We start from the raw sequence: 26427 nt of genomic DNA on the forward strand, positions 1-26427 counted from the left end.
CAGTATTCACTCAAGAAGGCCTTTCCTCCAAAAGATACTACAACTAACTTGATTTTTCTGTCGAAATGGACATGTATAACTTCATAATTCCAATCTGATACATATATATTTTATTTCCACCTTTAATAAATTTAAGAAGTCATTCTATGATGGCAGCAAAATTCAGGTGATTTTCTTTAAGGAGGGTCTGTCAGCAATATGTGATAAAACATTTAGAGAAGTCTTAGAGGATCTTGGTGGCTTTTGCGGGGGGAGTAAATCTAGAGATATTTGCTTTACACTGGTTATCATGGCAGAAACCAAGGAAGATGAACTCTAAGTATGAATCCTTTATAAGCTGAGAGCTGCTGTATTGGCCCAGATCAGAAGCCACTAAAACTTAGTGAGGTTAGGATTTCAGACTAAATTAAGATTTTTGTTATTTGCCAGTTGCAATAAAAGTGACTTTAGCTTTTTTTCACGAGGAAAAGACAGTCTTCTTGGCTCCAGCTGAATAAAATTTTAGTCATGAGATATAGACGGATCATTGATGTAGGAACAAAGTTTCTATTACTCGGTGGTTGACATTCAAAACTGCAGACAGAGGCTGTGCAAATGTCTTTGGGGTTTATTCAAAACCTAAGCATACGAGCAATGGTTCTGGGTGATTAATGAGCCCATAACAATGCCAGGATTTCATCCACCCTAACGTGGCAACAGACACAGGAAACAGCCTGCATTTAGGAATGGTGGTTGGCTCTCAGAAAGCAAAGAACTAAGGGCAGACTGTTCGTCAGAGAAGAAGAGTTGTACTTTTTATTATCTCTCATGAGCATGTTGCAAGAATGCTCAACAAAAATACTAGAAAATTGAAATTAACAGTATATTAAAATAACAGTAATACTACATCATGGCCAAATGAGGTTTATTCCAGGAATGCAAGATGGGTTGTATATTTGAAATCTAATGATATAATTCACTATATCAACAGATAAAATAATAAAAACTATCTCAATAGTTTGACAAAATTCAATATTCATTAATAACAATAATTCAAAAGAAACTAGGAATAAAAGAGAGTAAGTACAAGATAAAAGGAATCTACAAGAAAAGCTTACAGTTAACATCATGCTTAGTGGTGAAAGACTAAATGCTTTCCTCCTAAAATCAGGAACAAGGCAAAGATGTCTTCTTTCACCTTTCCTATTCATCATCATACTGGAGGTCCTAGCAGAGTGATAGGCAAGAAAAAGAAGTAAAGTGCATATATATTGGGAAGGAAGAAATAAGCCTGTCTCTATTCATAGATGATATGATTGCCTATGTAGAAAGTTCCAAGATGTCAAAAAATGTCTCCTAAAACTAATAAGTGTGTTTAGCATGATTGGGGACATAAGGCCAACATACAAAATCAACTGTAATTCTATATACTAGCAATAAGCAATTGGAAATAAAGTTTTTAAGTAGCATTTATAGTATTGCCAAAAAAATGTGAACTATTTAGACATAAGTCCAACAAAATATACACAGGATTTGTATCCTGGAAACTAAAAACATTGCTGATAGAAATCAAATAAGATCTATATAAATCAAAAGATATATCAAATTCATGGACTGGGAGACTCAGTATCATTAAGATATGAATTCTTCCCAAATTTATCATTGATTCAATGTAATGCCAGTCCCACAATACATTTTTTTGGTAGGAACTGACAAGCAGATTCTAAAATTTCTATGGAAAGGCAAAGGGACTTGAATAGGCAAATGATTTTGCAAAAGAAGGGCAAAGTTGGATAGCTCGTGTGAGTTCAAGACATTACAAAGCTACAAAAAAAAAAAAAAAGACTGTGGTATTGATGTAAGGATAAACCAATGGAACAGAACATAGAATCCATAAATAGACCCCCACATACATATCAACTGAATTTCAATAGAGGCAACTGAATGGAGAAAGGCTTGTCTTCTCAACAAATAATGTTAGAACATTTTTTCTGCATATGCAGAAAGAAAAAGAACATCAACCTATACCTCACATCTTCCACAAAAATTAGCTCACAATGGATTATAGACCTACAACTAAGAGCTAAAATTATAAAACTTCTAGAAGAAAACATAAGAGGAAATCTTTGTAATTTCTTAATTATTTCACTAAAATCACAATTCATAAAAGGAAAAACTTGATAAACTAAATGAATAAAATTTAAAACTTGTGCTATATAGAAGACACTGTTAAGAAAAGTAAACAGTCAAGCCTCACACTGGCAGAAAATACATGTTAATCATGTATCTGACAAAACACTCATTTCCAGACTATATAAAACATTTATGTTTCGTATAGTAAACAAGTAAAAATAAGTAAACAACCCAATTAAAAGAAATGGACAAAATATTTTAAGACACTTCACTTTGACGATATCTGGATGGCACATGAAGAGATGCTCAACATCATTAGTCATTAGGGAAATGCAAATTAAAACCACAGTGAGACATCACTCCACACCTGTGAGAGTGGCTAAAGTTTTAAAATAGAAAAATCCAGGTGCTGGCAAAGATGTAGAACGACTGAAACTCTCACACACTACCAGTAAGAATGCAAATGGTACTCCACTTTAGAAAGCATTTTGACAGTTTCAGACAAAGGCAAACACACACACACTTAACATATGACTAAGAAAGTCCACTCCTGGAGAAATAAAAGCTTATGTTCGCAGAAAGTCCTGTACACGAACATTTATAGCGGCTTTATACACAAGCACCCCAAATCAGAAACTACTCAAATGTCCTTCCATCTGGTAAGTGCATAATCACACTGTGGCGTATTTATACAATGGAACAGTACTCAGGAGGTGAAAGGATGACTCCATGTAGTAACACCAGGTATGAATCTCAAAGGCATTAAGCTCATTCCGAGTGAAGGCAGGCTCAGAAGTCTGTATGGTCCCTTTTACATGACATTCTGGAAAAGGTGAAATTATAAAGATAGAAAACAGGTCAGTTGGTGACAGGGCTGGTGATGGGGAATAGAAATTTGGGGGGTGATGGAATTTAATTATATTGGTGGTTACATGACTGTATGAATTTATCAAGATTCACAGAGATATACGCTACAAAGCGTGAATTCTACTGAACAGAAGAAATTTTTAGGTGAATAAAAACACATTATACATACACACACACTCACACAGGAATGTTATTCAGCCTTAGAAAAGGAGGACATGTTTGAACCCAGAGGACATTAAGCTGTGTGAAATAAGTCAGTCACAAAGGTCATGTACTAATGATTCCACTTATAGGAGGAATCTAAAATAGTCAGACTCATAGAAGCAGAGAGTAGAATGGTGGTTGCCAAGGACTGGGAGAGGGGAAAATGAAGAGTTAGTAGTCTGCAAGTTTCAATTATGCAAGATGAGTAAGTCATAGAGATCCACTGTACAGCATAGGGGCTATAGTAACACTGGATTATATACTTAAAAATTTGCGAAGAGTGTAGTTTTTTTTTTTTTTTGCGGTACGTGGGCCTCTCACTGTTGTGGCCTCTCCCATTGCGGAGCACAGGCTCCGGACGCGCAGGCTCAGCGGCCATGGCTCACGGGCCCAGCCGCTCCACGGCATGTGGGATCTTCCCGGACCGGGGCACGAACCTGTGTCCCCTGCATCGGCAGGCGGGCTCTCAACCACTGCGCCACCAGGGAAGCCCCAAGAGTGTAGATCTTACACTGTGTTCTTATCACATGCGAAAATAATAATAAATAAAGAGGGTGTGAGGAAACTTTCGAAGGTGAGACATACGTTTGTGGCATAGATTGTGGTGTTGGTTTCACAAGTGTAGACTTTTATCTCCAAACTCATCAAGTTTTATATATTAATTATACACAGCTTTTTGTACGTTACTCATAGCTCAATAAAATGGCTTAAAAATAAAAACAAAGAATGAATCTGTACTTGGAAAGTTCTCTGGAACTTAGTAAGGACAATTGGCTCTTATAGAGGTATGGATGGATGTATTAATGGTATTCACCTTGTATTTGAACTGTGAAGCAGATTACAAGGTATATTCCAACTCAGTCAGTACATGAAATATCCTGACTACAGAAAAAGCCGTGAATTTATACCAAGAAAATCTTCTGGACTGGTCAACAAGCTTTGTACCTCTCAGACCACCATTTGTTTTTCATTAACCAGAACATTCCCAAAGGAGAGACCACATTTTCCAATTCAGTATCAAAAGCTGAACAGAGCAGTCGTCACCAAATAAATATTTCCTATACAACAAGGCAGCCCAGAAACGTTGGAAATGGAATTTAGAGAGGCTCAAAGCAGCTGTGCTTTACACGGACATAGAACAATAGAGATGACAGCACACAGAGAAACAAACATAAGATACGCATCACTTAGATATTATTTCACCAAGCTTCAAAAAAAGTCCAGTTTTTCAAGTATTGTTTTAGGGTAGAGTGTGAACTCTGAGATGGGCATGAACTCTATGTGTCTGTTATTCATTCACACTCCATGGCACTTGTTGTCATGGAAAGTTTGTTGAATTAAAGAAAGGATGGATAAACGCTGAACAGTGGAGAAAGCCTGACATTGTTGCTAAACGTCACCAGGTACTGAGGGCACAAGCTAGGTTGCATCCACTCTCCCGACATGGCCCTGGGTCTGCGGTTGGGTCCCGTGAAGTCCTGGGCCAGCGTGGGCATGTAGTGCCCGGGAGCAGCTGGCCATACACAGCCATTCCTGAAGGAATCTCAGTTTAGTAGGGCAGGACCAGCTCCCATAGGGAGCTTTCGAGATCCATCTGTGAACTGCTGCACTTTTCATCCTGAGGCAAATCCATACATTTCCAAACCTTCCAAGGTTTGGTAGTGGGGTTGGGCTTACTGGGGTCTTGTTAGGGCGGCGGGTGGTCCGGAAGCGATGCCTGCGCAGGGCCAGGTGGGAGGGCCATGAAGAGTGCGTGCGCGGCACATGCGCAGGGACGGACACGGGAGGAGACAGAGCGCTCCTGAGTCTGGGCTCACAGGAGGCGGCTGGGAGGAGTAACCCCAGGTTCAGCCCCGCGCGAGGGCGAGGCGTGGGTGCTTTTCCCCCGAAGCTGACTGGACCTTTGAGGGCAACAAACCCAGCTCCTCTCCCTTTGGGCTCAGCAGCAAACAGCACAGTGCTGAGTACCCAACAAACGCTGAGCAAATCCTTGATAAATCGACCTAAATGACAACCTGTTGCTGAACAAAGCCAAGTTTGCCAACCAAGGCAAAACCTGGGGCGGAAAACGCTGAGTTCATTCGAACTATCATTTCTCTTCCATTCCAACCACACAATATGGGGCCCTGAGAAGGAAAGTTTAGTTTTTGTCAGGAATCAACACTAAGAGACATTGGGAATTCCCAGGCGGTCCAGTGGTTAGGAGTCCACGCTTCCACTGCAAGGGGCACAGGTTCGATCCCTCGTTGGGGAGCTAAGATCCCACAGGCTGGGCGGCATGGCCAAAAAAAAAGCCCAAGAGACATTTACAGGGATGAGACAGTGTAGTGTGGGGACCGCAAGCATGTTTGAATTTGACTACGGGTGCTGTTCAACTGAGAGCACCGCTGAGAGGCCGGTGTTGACAGTGATGCGGCTTCTTCTGCCTTGATCAACTAGCAATGTCCGTCTCAATCAGGGAAATGGGAATGGTAGCCAGGTGCTCACACCTGCCATTCCTGCTGCTGGGAGAGCAGGGCCTGTAACTAGCTGTGTGCCTTTGGCAGGTGATTTCAGCTTTCCGGGTCTCAGTTTCCTTAACTGTATAATGATTTAAACTAAATGTCCTTGAAAGTCTACCAGCTCCAAGAAGAAAAGGGAGTGTGAAGGCCCTTTCTATTTAAATGAGCTCTCTAAAAATTGTCTTTAACTACTTTTTGCTAATGGTATCATAATGGGCCGAAAGTAACGAATGATTGCAAAAAATGCATTGTCACTTCCCACAAGTGGTGGATGCCTCTAATCGTGTCTCTGCAGACCTGTTCTCTTCCTTTCTTCACCCTGCTCTCTGTGGCGTGAGCCAACCTGTTTCAACCTCATCAACCAGCCTCCTTGCCACCTGGCTTCCAGGTGGCTTTGGGTAACGAGGACCCTGGCAGGAAATAAGAGGGAAGGTGAGAGGAAGGGGAAAGAGAAAAGGAAGGGAGGAGAGTGAGCAGGAGGAAACCTGGGCTCCCTCCCCGCAGGGTTGCTTGATCCATTGAGTGAGGTCATCACTTCTCTAAAGCTGGGCTTGTCTGTCAGACTCTCCTGGATTCTGCCAACCACTCATCCCTCTGGCCCTCCAAGCTGCAGGTAGTAACAGCCCACTGGTGCACTATTCCTTGTGCTTCCCCACCTGCACCTACATAAACAATCCCTTTCTTAACCCTCCTTTAATTATCCTAATTTGAAGGTGACATCTGTTTACTGGTGGGATACTAATCCATCATCACAGGGCCTTCTACAAGTTAGTAAATAATAAATGTTTGCTTAATTAATGAAATGTATATAAGGTCTATATCTGCTCAGATGGCTGCATCATCTTTGAAGAAATGGGACAACAGTTGCAGACAGCAAGGATAGAGAAGAATTTGTGGAGCAGAAACCAAGGTTTCTGATTGAGAGCAAACATCTGGACCAAACAGATAGATGTGGTACCTGTAGACCAGCGTGGCTCTTCCAGTGTCTCTCTTGCTCCCTGAGCCTCTCTCTTGGTATCACTGATGTTGTTATTCTCCCTAATCTATCATCTATCATCTATCTATCTATCTATCTATCTATCTATCTATCCATCCATTCATCCATCCATCCATCCATTCATCTATCTACTATCTACCTACCTATCAACTCCATAAGGGATATGTAATCTGATGGATGCATCTCAACATTCCCTACTGTCATGCTGTAGTTCCAGAACTGTTCTTGTCCAACGAGGATTGGACAGTGTAGCCAACTTTTGCTCCTTCACAAAGCTGCTTTTCTCAGAAAGGGACAGTGGATGGAAGTGTAAATTGCAGGTGTTCTGAGGGGTCCTGTCCAGTACAAGTAGACTGCAAAGACATGAAAGACAGGCCAGAGAGGAGCAGGAAGGCAAGAAGTCAACATAGAAGTCCATCTTTAGAATCTTTCTCGCCACCTCTTCCCTAGCCTGAGACACAGCTCCCACCCAGGCCCTTCTACTACCTGGCATCAACCAGCCTTCTGGAAGACAGGGGAAGGAGTAAACTTCTCGGGACCCCTATCTGCATGGGTTTTTCCTTCCCTGCTCAATTTTTTTTTTGGCCTAACTACAAGTCTCCCTGCTATCAGATAGAAAGAAAAAAACGAAATAGGCTTGATTTACCAACCTTTTATATTCCAGGTTCTATGTTACAAATGACCTACAGTGTATCTCATCTCCAATTTCTAAATGGAAAAAAGGTCACAGAAACCAAAAACATTGTCACAGAACTGGAAATAAGCTAACAGAGGACCATTGTCGGACACTGGACAGATTTCTCCATGGCAATGGGACTTCCTTGAGAAAATGATCTTGGCCTCAAATTCTCTGAAACAAAGTGAACAGGGCCAGCAGAGTGAACAAAGTAGGACACATGGAAGAAATACACTTAGAGAAGAGCACAGAGCACCAGGCTCTGAGTTAGATGGCAGGATGTGATATAGTAAATGAAATGACAGATGTGGCCTTGTTACCGAACCAAACTTGGGTCCGCTTGGTCACGCACAGTAAAGCCAATCTACTGACACTGGGTTGTGCTGAAGGAAAGTGCAGCGTTTATTGCAGGCACCAAACAAGGAGTCCAGGAAGCTAGTGCTCAAAAGACACGAACTCCCCGAAGACTTTCAGGGAAAGGTTTTTAAAAACAGGGTGAGGGAGGGGGATTGTGGGGTGTGTGATCAGCTCGTGGACATGCTTCTGACTGGTTCGTGGTGATGTAATTGGGAGTCGATATCATCAACCTTCTGGTTCCAGCCAGTCTGGGGTCTCTGTGCTTGCGGGCAGCACACAGTTAACTTCTTCCACCTGGTGGGGGTTTTAGTATCTGAAAAACAGCTCAAAGGTTATGACTCAGGATATTACCTATAGCTCTTGAGGAGGAACTAGAAGTCCTTGACTTTGTTTAATGGCTAAACTATGATTATTGTGTCTTGCCTGACTGTTTTCCTTTCTTTCTGCAATTTCTCACTTCTCTGATTAAACTTATTCTTTGACTAAAAGTTTTCTACAGACAAAAGGCAGGCAGATGACATGGTGGGGGGGCATCTGTTCTGGGAAGGCCCCATAGGGTCCTGCTCTGTTACAGCCTCTGCCTTCATAAAACTGATAATTCAGTGAGCAGTGGAAACTGGTATGGCAAAGTTCCAGGAAAGGTAGACACCAATTAATTTTTCTGTTGGAAGGGAGATTTCAGCTCATCATGAAGTAAATGCCTTTTGTTCTGGGAAAATTACAAAAGGACCCTTTTTCCACCCAAATATAAAGTCAGTAGCCAGTCACTGTTGAGAGGATGGACGAGGCCTGGCTGGGTGATTCTGGGTGCACGACCCCTGCTGTCCCTCTCCTCTCCCCTAGATGTGTGGATCTTGAAGACGGGTGATTAGTTGGATGGGTGGACTTGGATTGGGGTCAGCCCTCCCTTGGTGGGACAGGAACAAGACATTTTCCTTTACGGTGTCAAAGTTTTAGCAACATAACTAGGTTGACTAGGTTAGTTCTACTGAATTCAAAGACCAGAAAATGAGCATTATTTTATTATTGCCTTTAAAAGTCAAGTCTGAGATCCCACATGCCAAGGCAGAAACCCTTCGGTCTCAGGTGTTGCTGGTGCTCCCTCCATGCCCACCTCCCTTCTCTCCAGCCATTGAGGAGCCTCTTCACTGCTTTAGGTCCCCACTTGCCCACGACACAGTCATCTGCTCTATTTGTCCCATTCACTTCCACCAGCTGACACCTGGTTACTGGCTTGTGTGTCTTCTGCCTGCTCCGCGAGGATACAGTCTCCACGAGGGCAGGGATCGTGTGTATTTTGGGCACCCTGCAGCCTGGAAAAGGGTCTAGAAGGATGTCCGGCGTGTATTTTGGATTCAGTTGACATCTGCTTTGTGAAAGAGAGGCATGGTTGTCACTAATGCAGTGTCCACCACCCAGGCCTCCATGGCCCTGGAAGGCAGACACCCTCCTGCTTCCAGCCCCATGGGGTGGGATGGGCTCGGATGGGGTGAGCTGGAAGCCTCCCTTCACCCAGGTCCAGCCTCATCAGCTCCCCATGGTCCTCCTCACCCCGCTGTATTCCCAGGGAGATGGAGAGAGAGAGGTCTGTGGGGCCCTGCTCCTCCTAGAACCCCAACCAGCGTCCTCCCCCTGTCTTGGGGGGATGTCTGCTGCACTGCTCTTACCCGTCTTCCCCCCACTCCACAAAGACCCCATAATACCCACCTTCCTCCTCCCCCACCTCAAATAATCTCTTTATGTGTTTAGGCTTTTGAAAGAAAAGCCAGGGGAGAAAGTGGCCAGAGTCACCCTGAAACACCAAAGCCCCTTAAACAAGGACCAGGAAGGCTCGGATGCCTTTGGAGCTGGGAGGGAAGATCCAGGTAGGAGACGGCTCAAGAAGGACACGCTGTCACGTGCCGCCGAAAGATCACAACAGAAATAGCCTGACCAGTGTCCACAGGATGTAGCCACCAGGAGAGACCTGGGAGAGCTGAGCTGTGAGAGGCCAGGGTGTGGCTGTGTAAGAAATACAGGGGAGTGGGGGGTGAGGGGATGGAATGGGGGTGATTAATTCAGGAACTGAGCTCAAAGCCAGCACAGTGTGAAGGGAGTAGCTGAAGGGGACCACGGGTGTTGAAAAAATTTTTTAATTCGAATTAAAAATTTTTTTAAATGAGAAGCACTAAGCACGTCTGAATGTTGGGGAAGGATCTTTCAAAAGGGAGACACTGCAGTTCCAGATCAGAGTCCGGTCCTGGGCCGGAGGGGGCAGCTCTTTGTGAGGATGGCAGGATGGACGCGGCTGCAGGTGCATGGAGATCTGCCATCTGCCTGGTGAAGTGAGGTGGGGTCTCCCGAAGTAGGAGGGGAAGAGGATAGAGGTGAGTGACGATGCGGGGTGGAGCGTGAAGACCATGGGCGTGGTCTGACAAACAGTTGCAGAAAACCACAGGGAGCTGAGAGGGACTCAGACGGCTTGGCAGGCTGGAGGGGCGCGTGTTTGTTCATTGACAGGGAGGCAAGAACACCTGCTCGCTCACCTCTACGACCTGGCAGCACCTCCTGCAAGTTATTCCCTGTCCTGAGACCACGTGGTCCAACCTCACTTAAACCCTTTCCTTAACACTTGAGGGCATTTCTGTTCTTGGCCAACAAACAATCTCTTCTTGAGAGAGAACTGCTTTCCCAATTTGGACCAAGGATTTTTTTGTGTGTGTTAAATTTATCAGCCTCCATTTCTGTGTTGATTTTATTTCCCTTTTATCATAAATCCTTATGTGCTTAGCTCTCATCATGATGTTTTAAATGTGCACATTGATCATCTTACAATTAGTATTTAAACTCGATCGCCATTCATGACAAGTACACTTTGTGTTTTCATACAATTTTCCTGACTCAGCCTAATCTGAGAATGGGGACATGGGGTGATTGGGAAGATATTTTTAGACTCACTTCTCGTCTCCAACTGCAAGATAGTTACATCTTAAGGAGATGATTATAAGGCACCTACAACCTGTATTCTGTTGCAGAAGTGTGGGCTGATTCTTCTGGTGGAATTGTTTTACTGTTGTTGTTGTTTTAGAATTTTGTAAGAAATACATTTGTGCTTTTCATTAAGGAAGGATTTTTGCATTGTTTGAGTTTTACTTTTCTACCTGACTTTAACATAACTATATATACTGAAAGGAACCATTCACAAGGCTCATTCTGGCCGGATCCACCCAGTCTGAGGCTGTGTATCCTTGAACAGTCCTTTTCTTCAGCTTCCTCATCTTTATTTTTTTGTTTGTTTTGTTTTGGCTGCGCTGCACAGCATGCGGGATCTAGTAGTTCCCCGACTAGGGATCGAACCCGTGTCCCCAGCAGTGGAAGTGCAGAGTCCTAACCATTGGACTACCAGTGGGGTTATAATTATCTGTGTTCTGTGCAGAGAGGCAAATGCGTTTTAACCCCATTCATCACCACATTCTCAAATTCCCCACTCTCCTGAACTGACCAAGATACATGGCTTGAATAGGTCAAAAAGGGGAAAAAAAAAAGTCAAAACTCATCTGGTAAAAGCTGGAAATTATGCTCTAACCAAATGGTTATATTAAGTATGCATGAAGTCCCCTAGAGACCATAATACTTCCCTAGACCACAGCACAGAGGGCTTGACCGACAGGAAACTGGGGGACCCTGATCAACTGCTCAATGCAGAGTTCAGATTTGCTAGTTAGATAATAAATATAACTCAAGTCAGAGAAGGGCCAACAAACATCTATTACGTAGCATGTGCTAGTTTTAAAATCTGGACTTTGCTAAAGCCTTCTTTAAACCTCAAGAAAACTCTTATCTACAGCTATACAGACTGTCTTATAGGGTCAATATTTTAGGCCTTGGAACCACACATGGTCTCCATTGCACATTATTGGTGTTTTTGCTTGGACTGTTTGTTTGTTTTGTTTACAACCCTTTAAATGCATAGAAAAACCATTCTGAGCTCACAGGCCAATTAAAAACAGGCTGAGGGCCTCAAATTGCAAGTTTAGACATTTCCAGCTATGTTTAAGGTTTTTTAGCAATGAACAGCTCAGTATTTTCCAACAAGGCTCATTTGGTAATTAAACTCTAACGTGACATGGAATGGTTTCCAGACCCTCTACTATCTTGAATGTCCCCTTCTTGGCATCCTGCTGCCAATGGAGTCCCTAAAACGTGTCCTCCAGGACCACACAGCACTAGAAACTTGATGTGACCACTGTGGTGGACTCATTTGAACTATTGCATAACCTAATTTGGCAAGAGTATTGAGAATACTATCACCTTTTTGTATAAATTCAGTGTTTTTGTTTCAGTTGTGCTATCATCTGGGATTTGCAGTAATTTCTATAAAGAACTGCAAACATCTCTTTGTAATCAAAGTTCAGCTTTCCAGAATCAAATACAGTCTAAGGTTCCAGGTGGGGCTCAAAAAACATTGCCTGAATGAACACCAGTGAAATCTTTGTATTTCTGGGAAGTAAGGATAAAATCCTTCTGAGGGAAACGTGTCCTTCTGTGTATGAAATGAGTGTAAAACCTTTCAGGGTGAGGCCGACAGGGAACACGACGTTTAGTGTATGAAAGTGTGAATCACGGAGGAGAAATGCCTGCACCTCTATGCTGGACCTGATCCCCCATCTCTTCTGCGGGAGGCCCCAGAACAAAGATGGGTTTATTAGGAAAATTCACTTATATTTAAAGATCTTATCCTTGCTTGTTATTGTGAAGCATGTCTGAATGTTAGTGTGGAAAATAGGTGTTTTTTAGACACCCTTTAAAACAATTCCCCTTTTATGTACAAGAGCCCCAGAAACCCAGAAGATTCCTATTCTAGTATTTTCCCAGATTGTCAGAACGCCTGCATTTTCTTCACTGTCGTTTACCGTAGAAGAAGGAACTGTGGCCACTGGGGAAGATGTCAGCTCCCGCTGCCCCATCACAAAAATCCCGCAGTGACTTGTTTCCTGTTTTATCTCCAAACCTACCGGACACATCAGGCTTCACCTCAACACGCTGCTGGCACCGAAAATAACTGATTCCAGTAGGTGGAACACTTTCTGCCATTACATCATTTACGTAGTGGTACAGCCCCCGGGCCCCAGAAGTGTGTCTGCCTCTGGCTCGTTCCCACTACTGGTTCTTCTACCCTGAAACTTAGGAAAGACAAACCCTCCGTTCCCCAGAGCTGCCTGAGGACGCGGAGGTGCCACTCACGTGGAAAGGACACGACGTTTTAAGAAGAATTAAAGTGTCATTAAATAAACCCTCTCGTGGTGCAGCTGAGAGGGCTAAGATGCTTCTATTTCAAGGAGTAGATACTGAGCTAGGCGGGAAAGGCAAAAGAAGTCTTTTTAAACTGGATTTCAAAATCATCTGGGACCTAAAATCTTAATCTGGAAACTGACTGGATGTGTCCACACAGAGACCACCAGTCCATTTCTCACACGAGGATGGAAGGTGGCAATCACGCAGTTTGCCACCGGCTCACAGCTAGCATCGCTGCATCCCAGTCATTTCCACAGCTCAGCAGCGCTCACAGGAAGAACACGTGCCTTGCCGTTCTTGCCGTGTTATACAGAGTACCTGTTCTCTGGACCCTTCTAAAAAGATGTTAATATACAGCACCTCTGCTCCAAAAAGTCCCACACACATTTATCTAGTGAACAAGTACAAACTTAGCAATTTTAATCAGTCTTTGCAGACAAGTGTGGATATGTATATGCATATATACATATATATATATATATCAAAATTGAGAATTTACAAGTAAGATTTGATACAATTGGTCTAGTGGTGGGTTAAGTCCATAGAATAAATCTTAAGTAGGCTACATTTCCTTTGGTGGCATTTTTAGTAATTCAGTTCTACTGCATAGAAAGGGATCCAAAGCTTAAATTTAGCTACTTTTGGAGGGGTCCAGTGAGAAAAAAGAACATGGGTGGCGTTCCACAAAGCAGGCACAGCGTGTGTACGCTGATCCCTGGAGATGCCAAAGTGTCTGAACTTTGTGCCTAAAAAGTATGAAAATCACACCAGGCGTCCTGGTAGCTGCGCACGTCTGCCGTCTCTGGGATGAGCTATTATAAGCAAAACATGTGGAGAAGCAAAGTCAACAGCAACATTGAATCCTGTGTGTGGTCCAGGCCAAGAAGTAGGACTGAGCTCCAGACCAAAGATGCCTGAAGTGTCCGGTGTCCACCGTGTGGCCTTGCTGACACTGGGGACAGTGAAGCTTGGGACACCATCCCTTCTCCTGCTCACAGGCTCTAGTGCAGGTTAGTCGAGGGGGCCGGGCAGGACGAGCTTCCAGCACGACCGTCCTGTGGTTACCACTTCCCTGGGATGGAAACCCCACACTCATACCAGCCCACGTAGTAGTAGGGGGTTCCAAAACCTATGTTGCCAAAGCTGACTGGCTCCTGGCGGTACTGGCGATAGTAGCCTGGAAGGTAAAAGGAAAGAAAGGGAAAGAATAATCAGTAATATTGTGATTTATAATAGAAAATGTATATTTGGTCTTCATCTCCATTGTTGGCACAGAGCGCCTGAAGCCCTTGGAATTTCCTGAGTGACAAGAGCTATAAAGGTGTGTGGAATATTATTATATTCATAGTAAACCCTGTTCAACCACACCGGAGTTTATGCTAATGACGTGACTTTCGGAAAGCATCTAAGGATGAGGGCTGGTCGCCAGAGGAACCAACCGTGTGATTGTGGGGGGGAACCTTCGGCCCCACCCACAACTTCCAGGGAGGAGAGAGGGGCTGGAGATTGAGTTCAATCACTACTGGCCAATGATTTCGTCAATTGTGCCAATGTAATGAAGCCTCCAGAAAACCCCCAAAGGACAGGTTCGGAGAGCTTGCAGGTTGGCGAGCACACGGAGATTCAGGCAGAGTGGTGCTTCGAAGGGGCCTGGGTGCTCCCTGCCCTTCCCCATACCTTGCCCTATGCATCTCCTCCACCTGCCTCTTCCCAAGTTCCCTCCTTTTATAATAAGCCGCAATTTAGTAAGTGAAATGTCTCTCCGAGTTTTGTGAGCCCCTCTGGCAAGTTAATCAAATCCAAAGAGGGGGTCATGGGAACCTCTGATTTATAGCCTGTCCTTATCAGAAGGACAGGTGACACGGTGGACTGTGATTGGCATCTAAAGTGCATGAAGGGGGGCAGTCTTGTAGGACTGAGGTCTGAAACTGTGGCATCTGATGCTCTCTCTGGGTAAATGGTTTCAGTACAGATTTGAACTGTAGAGCACCCGCTGGTGTTGGAGAATTGCCTGGTGGTGCGGGAAAAGAACCCACACTTGGAATTGGTGTCTGCATCGTAGCATCAAAAGCATCTGAACCAACTGGAAGAATCCTCATCCTAACAACCTCCTTTCGGACAGAAGATTTCTGATAAGTTGCTCTTGTGACAAAAGTTACTTCCAAATAAATACGACCATTTTTGTGTGGAGTCACAACACCCACCCTCAGAGGTTTACCCCAAGGATGACTTGTGGGAATAATCCAGTCTCCACATGTGTGACGCCTCTCTCTCTCTCTCTCTCTCTCCACAGAGGAGGATCATTTTAGTCAATCACAATGGAGCACTCCCAGTAGGGCAGGCCCTGAGTTGGGCAAGCAACCTTAACCAAGATTCCCACAGAATCTGGGGCCCCTGACTTGCCTAGAACCGCAGGCCTCCAAGATTTACCTCTCGGAATCCGCGGTAGACTTTCAGATCTTTCAAGTAAACCTCTCAGAGGAAAGAATCCTGTAGCAGTTCTGACCACTTCTCCTTTCAAGAAGAAGTGATGCTCCAACCTCCTCAAAAAATGTTGGCAACTCAACAACTGCTCTCACTCCTTTGGCCCTGTGTCCTCTTGTAAGATGAAAGGTTACCTGCCATTCCGCCAGTGAGTTTCTGATGAACCAGCACCTCTGTTCAGAGCCCAAACCATGACAGAACAGTCACAGAAACACAGTGAAATACAAATGATGCATTTAATACTAACCCTGGGGCCCTGCAAGATCCTGAAACAATTAAGAGATGTGGTATATTATGTATGTTTATTGTGATTGTTAATTTTCTATGTCAACTTGGCTAGGACATGGCGTCCAGCTATTTGGTCAAATATTATTCTAGGTGTTTCTGTGAAATTATTTTCTAGATGAGATTAACATTTCAATCAGCAGACTTTAAGTAAAGCAGATTACTCTCCACAATGTGGGTGGGCCTCACCCAATTAGTTGAAGGCCCTAGTAGGAAAGGACTGACTTTCCCTGAAGAGAGGGGTCTTCTGCCAGAAGCCTGCCTTCGGACTAACTGCAGCATTGGCTCTTCCCGGGGTCTCTAGCAGGCTTGCTGGCTCACCCTGTAGCCTTTGGACTTGCCAGCCTCCACAATCATAGAGCCAGTTCCTTAACATATATCTTGTTCTGTCTCTCTCTTTCCCTCTCTCCACCTCTGTCTCTTTCCCTCTCTCCATCTCCCGTTGGTTCTGTTTCTCTGGAGAACCCTGCCTAACATACTTGTTTTACTGTTTTGTGTATTTTAATGTATCTTAATTTTTTGAAAATGGGTAATCTTTGTACCACCTATGGTATTTTTTTCCAAACTAAAAAATGTTAAAGATCAGAGCATCTTATATCTTAAAAAAATGCCAGGTCACTAAACTGCTGGACTTCATTCAGTTGTTCTGTTTGTTTATTTGGGGGCTTGGGGCAGTTAGTAATGTATTACATGTTGTTAACTTTGAGATTAATACACTTACTTTCACCTTGCAATGCCATCATGAAATAGCTGATACATGAGCTCCTGAAGCATATCATGGTTGGTTTGTATTTGTTTATTTTTTCTTTCTTGGGACCCTTGTTCATGGCATTCTCCACCTGGAAGGCCCTCTAATCTTTGCATGTATTTTTATGACTCAGCTCAGACTCTGCCTCTTCTGAAAACCTTCCCTGGAAGCCTCAAGCGGCAGCCCCGCCCTTTTTTTTTTTTTTTGTGGTACATGGGCCTCTCACTGTTGTGGCCTCTCCTGTTGTGGAGCACAGGCTCCGGATGCGCAGGCTCAACGGCCATGGCTCACGGGCCCAGCCGCTCCACGGCATGTGGGATCTTCCCGGACCGGGGCACGAACCCGTGTCCCCTGCATCGGCAGGCGGACTCTCAACCACTGCGCCACCAGGGAAGCCCAGCCCCCACCCTTTGAACTCAGAGAGTAACTATAATCTGCACAATTACCTGACAATGCGACAATCATGTGACTTAACTCTTGTCATTATTTGTACTTTAAGTTGCTTGCTCTTAGTTACCTTTCACATATTTATCCTCCCTTCCCAATTACTGACCATGTTTCCTGAGGGTAGAGGTAAGGTCTAATATTCCTTTGTGTCCCTACCTCTCCAAGGCTCACCCTAAACCCAGCATGTGGTAGGAGTATTTTGTTTCTTCCTTATTTTTATGCTCCAAAATTCTGCTAATATCCATCTTCAAATGGATAAACCATTTGCAGAGCTACAGTGAATTTTCTCCTTATGTCAGCCCTCCTCTCCACCCCCCAGTATATTACACTGGGCCTTGGTTCACATTACCTTGAGTGGTAGGGAGGGCTTCTATGTAGGACTGAGGCCCCGTTCTTCCATCCAGGTGTGAATCCACAAATTGACAATGGTCTTCACCTCTTCCCCAACTGTCCCCAATGCTGTAGAATGTATCTGCGTAAAGGAAGGCGATGAGTCACTGACTGCTCCAGAACCGCCGCGCTGGCTGAGGGATTTGCACAAGCTTTGAAGTGGGCACATGACTTCAGCTCTGTGTGTCGCACTTTCCATGTTTGAAAGATGGTGATAATGGCACCGGTTTCAAAGTGTTATAAGGATTCAGCAGGCTCATGTGTGCTAAATACTTAGCAATTGTTCATTAAATGGAAACTCCTAATATTATAGGCATTTTCAGCCCGTAGATGGGAGACCTTTCTACTCTTTGGTTTAAAAACAAGGAGGAAACTCTGATAGGCAGAGAACGTATCATGAAGTAATTATGAAAAGCATGAATACCTAGAAAAATAGAAGAAACTATTTTCGTACATAACTAGAAGTAGGGGGTATGTCTGTAGCATGAGGCGCTGTCCTTGGTCCTGAACCAGAGCTGCACAGTAGGGCAAAGGTGTTTCTCTCAACCCTGGGATACCAGACATGGCTGTGTAGCCTCTCCCGGAGCAAAAGGACAGTGTGCAAGAGGGAAAAAAGAGCAGCAAGAAACGAACAGACTGGTTGTAGGGAGAGGCATGTACATGGAGAAATTGCAAGGGTGGGGGATGGTTGGGGAGATTTTGACATTATCTAGAAATGATGAGCAGCAGCAAGAAACAAAACAACAAAAAACCTGACGTCTGACAACATATAAACCAGCTGAGGGCAAGTTTTCTTTCTTTTTAAATGTATGTACTAGAAAAATTAAAAGTTGTGCAAATTTTGAAATACAAAACAATTTTGGGTAAGTGGGTGAGTTAAAACCAGCGGGGGAGAAATGGTACTTTGAAATGTTAGTAGTTCAAAGTAAATACTTATGTTATTCTTTGTTTTAATCCCCTACCATGATGAAAACAGTGTAAGTTTTGGACACAGAACAAATAGTGCACCTCATATATGTTTCACCATCCACATTGTTTCTCTGTAAAGTTGTTCCAATGGCAAAAATCGTAGGGGGTACTTCTCCTCAATACTTCCAGCTTACACTCATACCTTAAAGAAACTTAAAGGCCATTTGTCTTCATTGTTAACGTTATGGGATTAACAACAAAGAAAAAGCAGCCTTTAAGTTTCCAAGAGAATTTTGGATTTCATTCCTAAAAAGTAGTAGATTTAAAATATATACATATATTCCTGGGTACCTATGTAAATACTAGTCACTCCAGAATAGAGCCTGCAAAACTGGCTTGCACTTGAGCCAGACTGAGATGTGATGGGTCCATACCTCAAATGCATTCTGATGCACCTGCTATGTCAAGTTAGCATCTGAAAAACTAAAAGCTTTCCACACCTTCCCATAGCACAGCATCCCTAAAGACCTACCTTTCAGGTTATCACTGAGGTAGATCTTATACCGCAGTGAATTGCAAAGAACGACTCCCACAAACTTTCTGTACCACGTCCGCTTCACATACTGTCGGCCGTGGCAGTCCGTGTAGCCAGGGTCATGTTTGAAAGCAAATGGGATCCAGATGGGCTCACCACCTGGACGACACACAGCACACCTTCTAAGTCATGGCGTCTCACAGTGTTTATTCTTGCACAAAATACCGGAGAATCTGATTTATTCACTGGGACTTCCCCTTCTCTCAGGGCTTTTCTGAGCAGTTTTCCCACCTCCCAGTGGTCTCTCTCTCTGTCTGTCTTTTCTCTTCTTTCTTTGTACTGAAGTACAACTGGGGAGTTCCTTGTACCTGAATGCAGTTAACGTGTTTGCATTTCTATAAAGGATTCTCAGAGTAAGAAAAAGCCTAATTTAAGCCAAGGAACATAAGCTATGATGGCAAATTTGACCTTGCAGGGCACGTCACCCTACCTCCCCACCCCCAAAATCCCTCAGCACGGGCACCTCCTGTTCTTGTCACTCATAAGACCAGTCTTGAACTTAAGCAATAGGTCTTTCTTGGTTTATTTGAAAAACAAAGTAAAATTTTGTCGTACACTTAATGCATTTTGCTATCTTTTCAGCAATTTAAAATATTCAAAGGGGTTATGAAAATAAAGTTATCTATTTTCATAGATACTGGCCACCCATAATGGTTTTTATAGATATTGGCTGCTATGGCCCTATTTAAAAATTTCCAGAACATGCTTTTCCCTAGATTAGGATGATGGGTGCAAAGAAACCATAGAAGTTGTCAGAAAATTACGAAAATACAAAAACGGTTCAGCGCGTCTACTTGTAACCATAACAATCTCGTATTCAATATTCAACTTGATTACTAGAATGTCAAGTTTATCAAGAAGAGAAACTTACCTGGTGGCCTCACAACAAGCAAAGGATTATCTGTAGAAAGAAAAATAAATAATTGGCTTCACTATTACATCACACAGCCATGCAACTGTTGAAATGGTCTTTTTTTGTAATTAAAAGAACTACCCAAGCTAGAATAGATAAAGAAAGTATAACATTCATTTGACAGATGCCAAGACATTCCCTTAGTTTTTACTTTCTAGGCATTTCCTTTCAAGAAATACTCTTTTCTATTTATATTGTCTTGTTATTTATATAGATGGTGTGGGTCCTTGACAATAATATTTTGACATTGGGTACCACAAAATAATTCAATACTCATTATGTTTTAAAACGTGTCCATCTTGGGAAAACAGTTCAGTGGTTTCTTAAAAAAGTAAAAACACACACCTCCTATGCAATCCATCCATTCTACTCTTGCGTATTTACCCGAGAAATGAAAGCATATGTCCTTAAAAATACTTGTACATGAACGCTCATGTCAGATTTATTTGTAATAGTCCAAAAGTAGGAACAATCCAATGTCTATTAACAGGTGAATAGATACAAACTGTGGCACATACAATGGAACACTGCTAAGTAATAAAAAAGAATGAACTACTTATAAATATGACAACATGGATGGATCTCAAAAGGATGCTACGTGAAAGAAGCCAGACGAAAGAACTCACACTGTGTGATTCCACTGATACAAAATTCTAGAAGGTGCAAATGAATCCATAGTGACAGAAGGCCCATGAGTGGTTGCCTGAGAAGAGGGGAGAGGATGGGCACACGGGGAGGGAAGGGAGGGCTGGATGGTACAGCAGCAGGAAGAAACTGTCGGGGTGATGGAGCTGTGCACCAGCATGACTGCCGGGATGGCTCCAAGGGTATAAACATACCCCAAAACTTCCTCAGCTGTACATCTTGACGATGAACAGTTTACTGTATGCCATTTCTACCTCAATATAGCTGTTTTAAAACATGTCTATATCTTAGCCCAAATAGTGCCACTTAATATGAAATTACATTATAAGGAATTCTGCTTTAGAAGAAGTTCATTTTTATAAAATACAGGCCAGGTAAACATGGGCCATCCTTTTTTTTTTATTTTAATTATCACAGAGTAAAATTACTTTTTTAGGGTACACATCCTATGAATTTTTACCACACGTATAGACTCATGGAACTCCACCACGATCACACACAGAACATTTTCGTCCCCCCAGATCTGCTTTGTGCTGCCCCTTTGTACAGACCATTCATTCTGACATCATCTGCTATCTATAAAATAAAGTGACATACCATTAGCTGTAAGTGTAAATGCTTGTTTTACTCTCCTGCTCTTAGGAAATAATCTAACCAAATGGAAGCGACAGCCACGTTAGTGTGGAGCCGACCCAGCTGGGCTTCTGTAAGTGCCTGTCTTGGGACCATGGGTACCAACTCTCCAGCCTGGCTTCCTACACAAGAAAGGCTGCCAACCCGGCACCTGCCACCATGGGGCAGCTCTGTGTGTACTGCCTCAGACCATGACCACGGGGACATTTCACTGAAGGGCTTGAGAGCTCTGCACACCAGCATCCCAAAGTAGGGACATCCTCTGAGTGATATTGCTTGCAAGATGGACAGTATTTTAATTAGACCCTCCATGTTAAGTAGAGACATTTTCGTCTCCTAGTAAAGGAAGCAACTTAGAGATGTGACTAATTGAAAGAAGCAACGTCCCCTCAGGTCACATGACATTTATGCTCTTCAGCTGTTTGCTATTAAAAAAACAAAAGGAATTTATCTCTGTAACTAAATCTCTACAGATAGATTCAAACTTACCTTTCCCACATGGTTGAAAACTAGATTTTCTCCCCCCCTTTTCATTGGAACTTGACCTTTTCACTTCCCAGGCAGTTCCAATGAAGATTACTTTAAATTTTATTATCCAACTTTTAGCTCAGCAGAAAGAAAATCATGTTTATCTTATAAAATGACATCCAATATGAACTGATTAAAGAGAAGAGGATTTAACTTCTTCAGTTTTTATTTTATTGTAGACATGATTTCAGACTATTTGTTTTCAAGAAAAGGAAAAAAACGAGGACATGAAGTCACCCATACCTGATTCTGTGACAAATGAGACTGAAGGGCTGATAGGTCCATAGCCGTGAGGATTTTTGGCTTGAACTTTAAAATAATACCTGAAATTGGAAGAAAACATATTTTGAAAGAGAACCTTGTTTAATTTTTGTGTAATGAGACAAACACCCAAACTATTCAGCACCTGCTCCGTGGCAGGGTTTGAGTCCTGTTTTTCACAGATGCGTACACCACTGCTATTTCTTCATGTTATTTCTAAACTTTCTCATTTTCGAATAACTTTTCAAAACAATACATGTGACTAATGGGAACAGAGGGGCATACTGGGCAAACAGGCCACTTAGATTGTGTGTGTTATTTAGAGCGTCAAGGGTTGAACTGCCCCGCGCAGGCCCGTCCTTGGATGCAATGGTCTCCTCTTGTCCCGCCTTGAGTTCTACTGACTGGAGGGGGAAGATGGAGCGGTGAAACGCTTACCAAGCAGAATTCCAATTGTAACCTAATTCTAATCACTGGACTGTGTGTGAAAAAGCAGGATGTTTGACAGTGTGATGATGCAAACCCATTGTTGGCAGGGAGAAGGCTAAGCAGTCCTGAGGCCGGTCTCCTCGGGGGAACTAACACGACAACAATGTTCTGGGTGCAGGACAAGTGCTATGCTTGGCTCTGGAGCCGTAAAGTCACTGAGTTTCCAGCTTCTGTGCCTCGAGGAAAGAGAAGCAAGTCCGGCAAGGGGAAGAGGAAAAGGCCTGCAGAGGCTTTGCTGTGGATTAATCTTTTTCTTGGAACAGAGAATGTGCTAGAAAGCACACTGTCTGAATCAGCCTGTTCATCTAGAGGGAGAATGACAAGCAGGTAGATTGGGAGTCCCAGAGCATCTTACTTTGGACTCTGATGAGCTCTAGGACCAAAAGTGGTGATGAGAAAATACTGGAAACCAACACAGTTAAGACCCACTCTACCTACTGCTCCTCTCTGTGTTGTCCTCCCCTCTGGGATTCCAGGTGTCATCTGTGCTCTCTTAGCCCCTAACTATCAACACTTCCAGGTAAAGAAGGTGGGTAAAAAAATCCCTGTGCGGGGAAGCTCTCCACCACTTCAGAGAGTTCAGAAGGAGTCTTGGTTTCCAGCTAGCAGAAGCTACACTTCAATGTTACAAAATCCTGTATTTGATTGTCAGACACACAGATCACATGCACTAATTAAGACACCCTAAATTTTTAAAAGGAGAATTATTTACATTTAGAGAGCAAAGGCATGTGTCCGCGGCACCTCTGCCCTGGCACCAAGCCTCCTGAGTTTCTGAGCTTCTGAGAACCTCAAGGGAGCCTCTGGTCTCACAGTTACACAGAGATATTTGACTTGGGGTTTGATTAAACAGAGAGCAAAGAAAAGCCCATTCGGTAAAATCAAGTCTTCTTTTAAGCTTTCCAAGAAAGTATATTCACATCTCATGTAGGAAAGAATCCTTTTTTAAATGTCATTTTTTTTTATAAAAGAGATATGCACAATTAAGAACATAGGAATTCCCAAATCTCAATTCACTCAGCATTCCGTGTTTCCTCAGTTGTGCGTACTTTTAACTTAGCGGTCGTGGAGTTAAAGGCAGACTCTGCTAGCAGTTCAAGCACTGGGTTGGGCATACATCAATGATAACAGTCCAACTTTACAGATACTTTTTTTTCCTTAAAAAAATAGGAGGGCTTCCCTGGTGGCGCAGTGGTTGAGAGTCCGCCGCTGATGCAGGGGACGCGGGTTCGTGCCCCGAGAGGCCCGCGTACCGCAAAAAAAAAAAGGAAATCGAAACTTAGAGAGTGACACTGATATTCAGAGGCTACAGGGGACCTTTCTGTTGAATATTTCTCAAGCCATCCCTGGAGCCACGCTGCTACCTCTTCCCCAGACCCACAGAGGGAAACACCCTGTGCAGTTGAGGAGATGGCAGAGGGATGACCAATTGCCCGAGAGACTATTCCGATTTCTTGGTTGTATCCATTTTGTTTTACCACTGAAACCTACGTATTCCCCAAATCTACCCTCCTGTCCACACAATAATTCCAGTGCTCCGCAAAGCCCACATGGCCCAGTTCTAAAGATGTATTTCCACTTGAACTCGCCTAATATGTCAAAGTAAGTTTAAATATGCTGAACTGAAAAACAACGTGGGATTATGAAAGGAGTAAAATTCCTGTTTTCGAAAACCACATAAGACTTTTTCTACAGACTAAAATGTACATTTCATACCCTGAAGAGTCTCTGTCTCACCCAAGTAACAAAAGCAATCCATGCCTTGCCTTCTTCTACAAGCTTCTGGCGCCTTCTTTTCAACAGCCTCCATGGTGACAAATCTCTGTACTTTAGGTATGGACTTACAATATGAAGATTACAGAAAGTGATTCAGGGCTAAGTTGGGTGAATAAGGTGGGCAATGCCCACTTAAACTTGTCAAAAAGAAGATCCAGTTACAAAGAACCAAAGCCAGTTTTTACATCCTGTCTTCTCTTGGGCTGGACCGACTTCTGCGTCTCTTACGAGGACTGTGAAGGGGGTCCTGAGAAGCCCTGAGGACTGTGCAGAGGGTGGGGAGACGCAGCCTCTGTGGAATAAACACGTGGACACCCCAGTGAGCCCATCGGAGACGCCCTGCGTTAGGGGAAACGCGGGGAAAAATGAGCGTCCTTACATCGTGGCACGCTTCCCGGGCTGTAAAAGTTCAGCAGCTGTTGGGGGGTCGGAGGAAGCCTCTGTAGCAGGAAGCACACACCCCGCTTTCCAGCCGGCCCACTCTCTCCGCAGGACGCGCGAACCACGGGGCAGAGGCGGCTGCTGCTCCCAGCCTGTCTATCAGGGCGCTCAGTGTGAGTGGACGCAGGACTTGAGCCTCAGGGGACACTAGGGCCCTCTGGGACCGGCTGGTCCAGCCTCCAGCCTCCTCTCCTCCCCATTCCCCCCCCCCCGCCCCCGACATCAGCCTCCTTCTCTTCCTTAAACCCACTGGCTTCCCAACACCCTTTCTGCCTGGAGCAACTTGACCTGCTCACCCACCTTCTCCAGGTGAAGTGCTGCTTATCTTACCCCCCATGGAAGCTCACCTGACTGCACGCTAACCCCCAAGCTCAGGCAAAAAGCCCCCTATCGTACCCTCAGAGCACAGTGTACTTCTCCCTCACAACACTGGCCGGGGAAGGTTCATACTTATGCGTCTATAAACTATGTGTCTCCACCAGGCTGTGCGAGCCATGAGGGGCCACAGTGTACTGTGCACCCCTGCCCCACGTCCTCCCCACGCCCACTGCTCTCTCCGGTGTGGAGCCCGGTGCCTGGCCTGAGCAGACACTCAGTAAGCACTTACCGGTGGATCGCGGACGCTCAGTCATACCTACTGAAAGAATGAATCAACCATCCTACATAACCGGGCCCTGATATTATTCACAACTCAGCACCAGCTTGGTACCAAAAGTTGCCACAGGAACGCTAGACTGCGGAGGGTGCAGGGGACTGGGATTTGCAAGGAGCCATGCGGCCAAACATCCCAAGGCCTCTTTCAGCTGATACTGAGGCTGTGCTGTAAGAACATTCACTCTGCCCACAATAAAAAAATGGGACGTTGACTTCGTTTTCTTTAGTTTTATTCTTTTTGCAATGAATCAACTTTTCGTTACTATCAGAGAAGAGCTAAGAAAAGTGCTCTCTCAGTTTCCTGTTTTTTATTTGCTGAATCTCAAAATTTATAACAGTTTATGAAAGCGCAGTCCAAGGGAGCCCAGGACATTAACAGGCCCTGAGGAAAGTTCTCCGCTAGTGCAGAAGTCTCTCAGCGCCCAAGGATATTGTCCAATTTCTATCCCTTTCAACACATTTCTGTTTAAGGAGAGTATTTTGTTCCAATCTCCTCTGTGTTCCTCTGACTCTATAAAAAAATGGGAGACCCTGGGTCCAAGTCACTCTCTTAGAACACTTCGCTATGGAAACACAGGGGCTTGACGTCCGCGGTGTGCTAGAGCCATTCTACAGGCTTCAGAGAGCCGATCGCTAAACATCAGGCGTTCCGCAGAGCCAGGGTAGCTCAGAACTGGCCACGGTGGGAGAAACTGGCAAATACCATAAACCAGTGGTTATTGTTTTGATTTTTTTTCCCAGAGAGCCAGTCTACAAGCATACCACAGCTCGACCACTGTGTTCTTTCCTGATGGCTGTTACCAGCAAAACCAGACAGTATAAAAGAGGAAATGCACACTCATGCTGTTTGTACCCTCGAAGCAAGTTCTGCGTATTTCACGCTGGGGGCTCACTCTCAGATGGCCCTCTGGCTAGCGAGCCACTGCCCCGACTAGGTTGCACGCTTCTTGTAACCGTTATTAATGTGTAAAATACATCTTTCTTGAATGATCTGAACTTGTACAGTATAGAGTCTGAGTAATTGCTGCTCCATCCGTGTCACGTACAAAGCTTGCGTTGCCTAAGCCACCATGGGGTGAGTACAAACAGATCAATCCCCTTTCAACACACAGAGCAACCTTTCCTTCCCCAACGGTGGGTAGTTTTAGTCTCCGGAAAATAGGGAACAAAATAGAAATACAATAATCTAACAATTACGGTGCCCACAGTGCTTTCCCCTAAGAAAAATACATGACATATGG

General features: G+C 44.0%; 1 protein-coding gene across 2 annotated transcripts in view; it reads right to left on the bottom strand.

Moving 5' to 3' along the window:
- Positions 1-13385: 13385 nt before the first annotated feature.
- Positions 13386-26427, bottom strand: part of FNDC1 (fibronectin type III domain containing 1) — a 97495-nt gene continuing 84453 nt past the window's right edge. For both annotated transcript variants that reach the window (XM_027082146.1, XM_027082135.1), the window contains 5 exons: positions 21809-21888; positions 19718-19747; positions 18784-18945; positions 17302-17424; positions 13386-14165 (listed from right to left, as the gene is read on the bottom strand). In XM_027082146.1, the coding sequence (XP_026937947.1) occupies positions 14050-14165; positions 17302-17424; positions 18784-18945; positions 19718-19747; positions 21809-21888 (511 nt within the window). In that variant the 3' untranslated portion in view covers positions 13386-14049. The remainder of the gene's footprint in view (positions 14166-17301; positions 17425-18783; positions 18946-19717; positions 19748-21808; positions 21889-26427) is intronic.

Source organism: Aethalodelphis obliquidens, unplaced genomic scaffold, assembly GCF_003676395.1.
Source record: "Aethalodelphis obliquidens isolate GAN/ISIS:26980383/991018 unplaced genomic scaffold, ASM367639v1 scaffold3, whole genome shotgun sequence".
Classification (NCBI taxonomy): domain Eukaryota; kingdom Metazoa; phylum Chordata; class Mammalia; order Artiodactyla; family Delphinidae; genus Aethalodelphis; species Aethalodelphis obliquidens.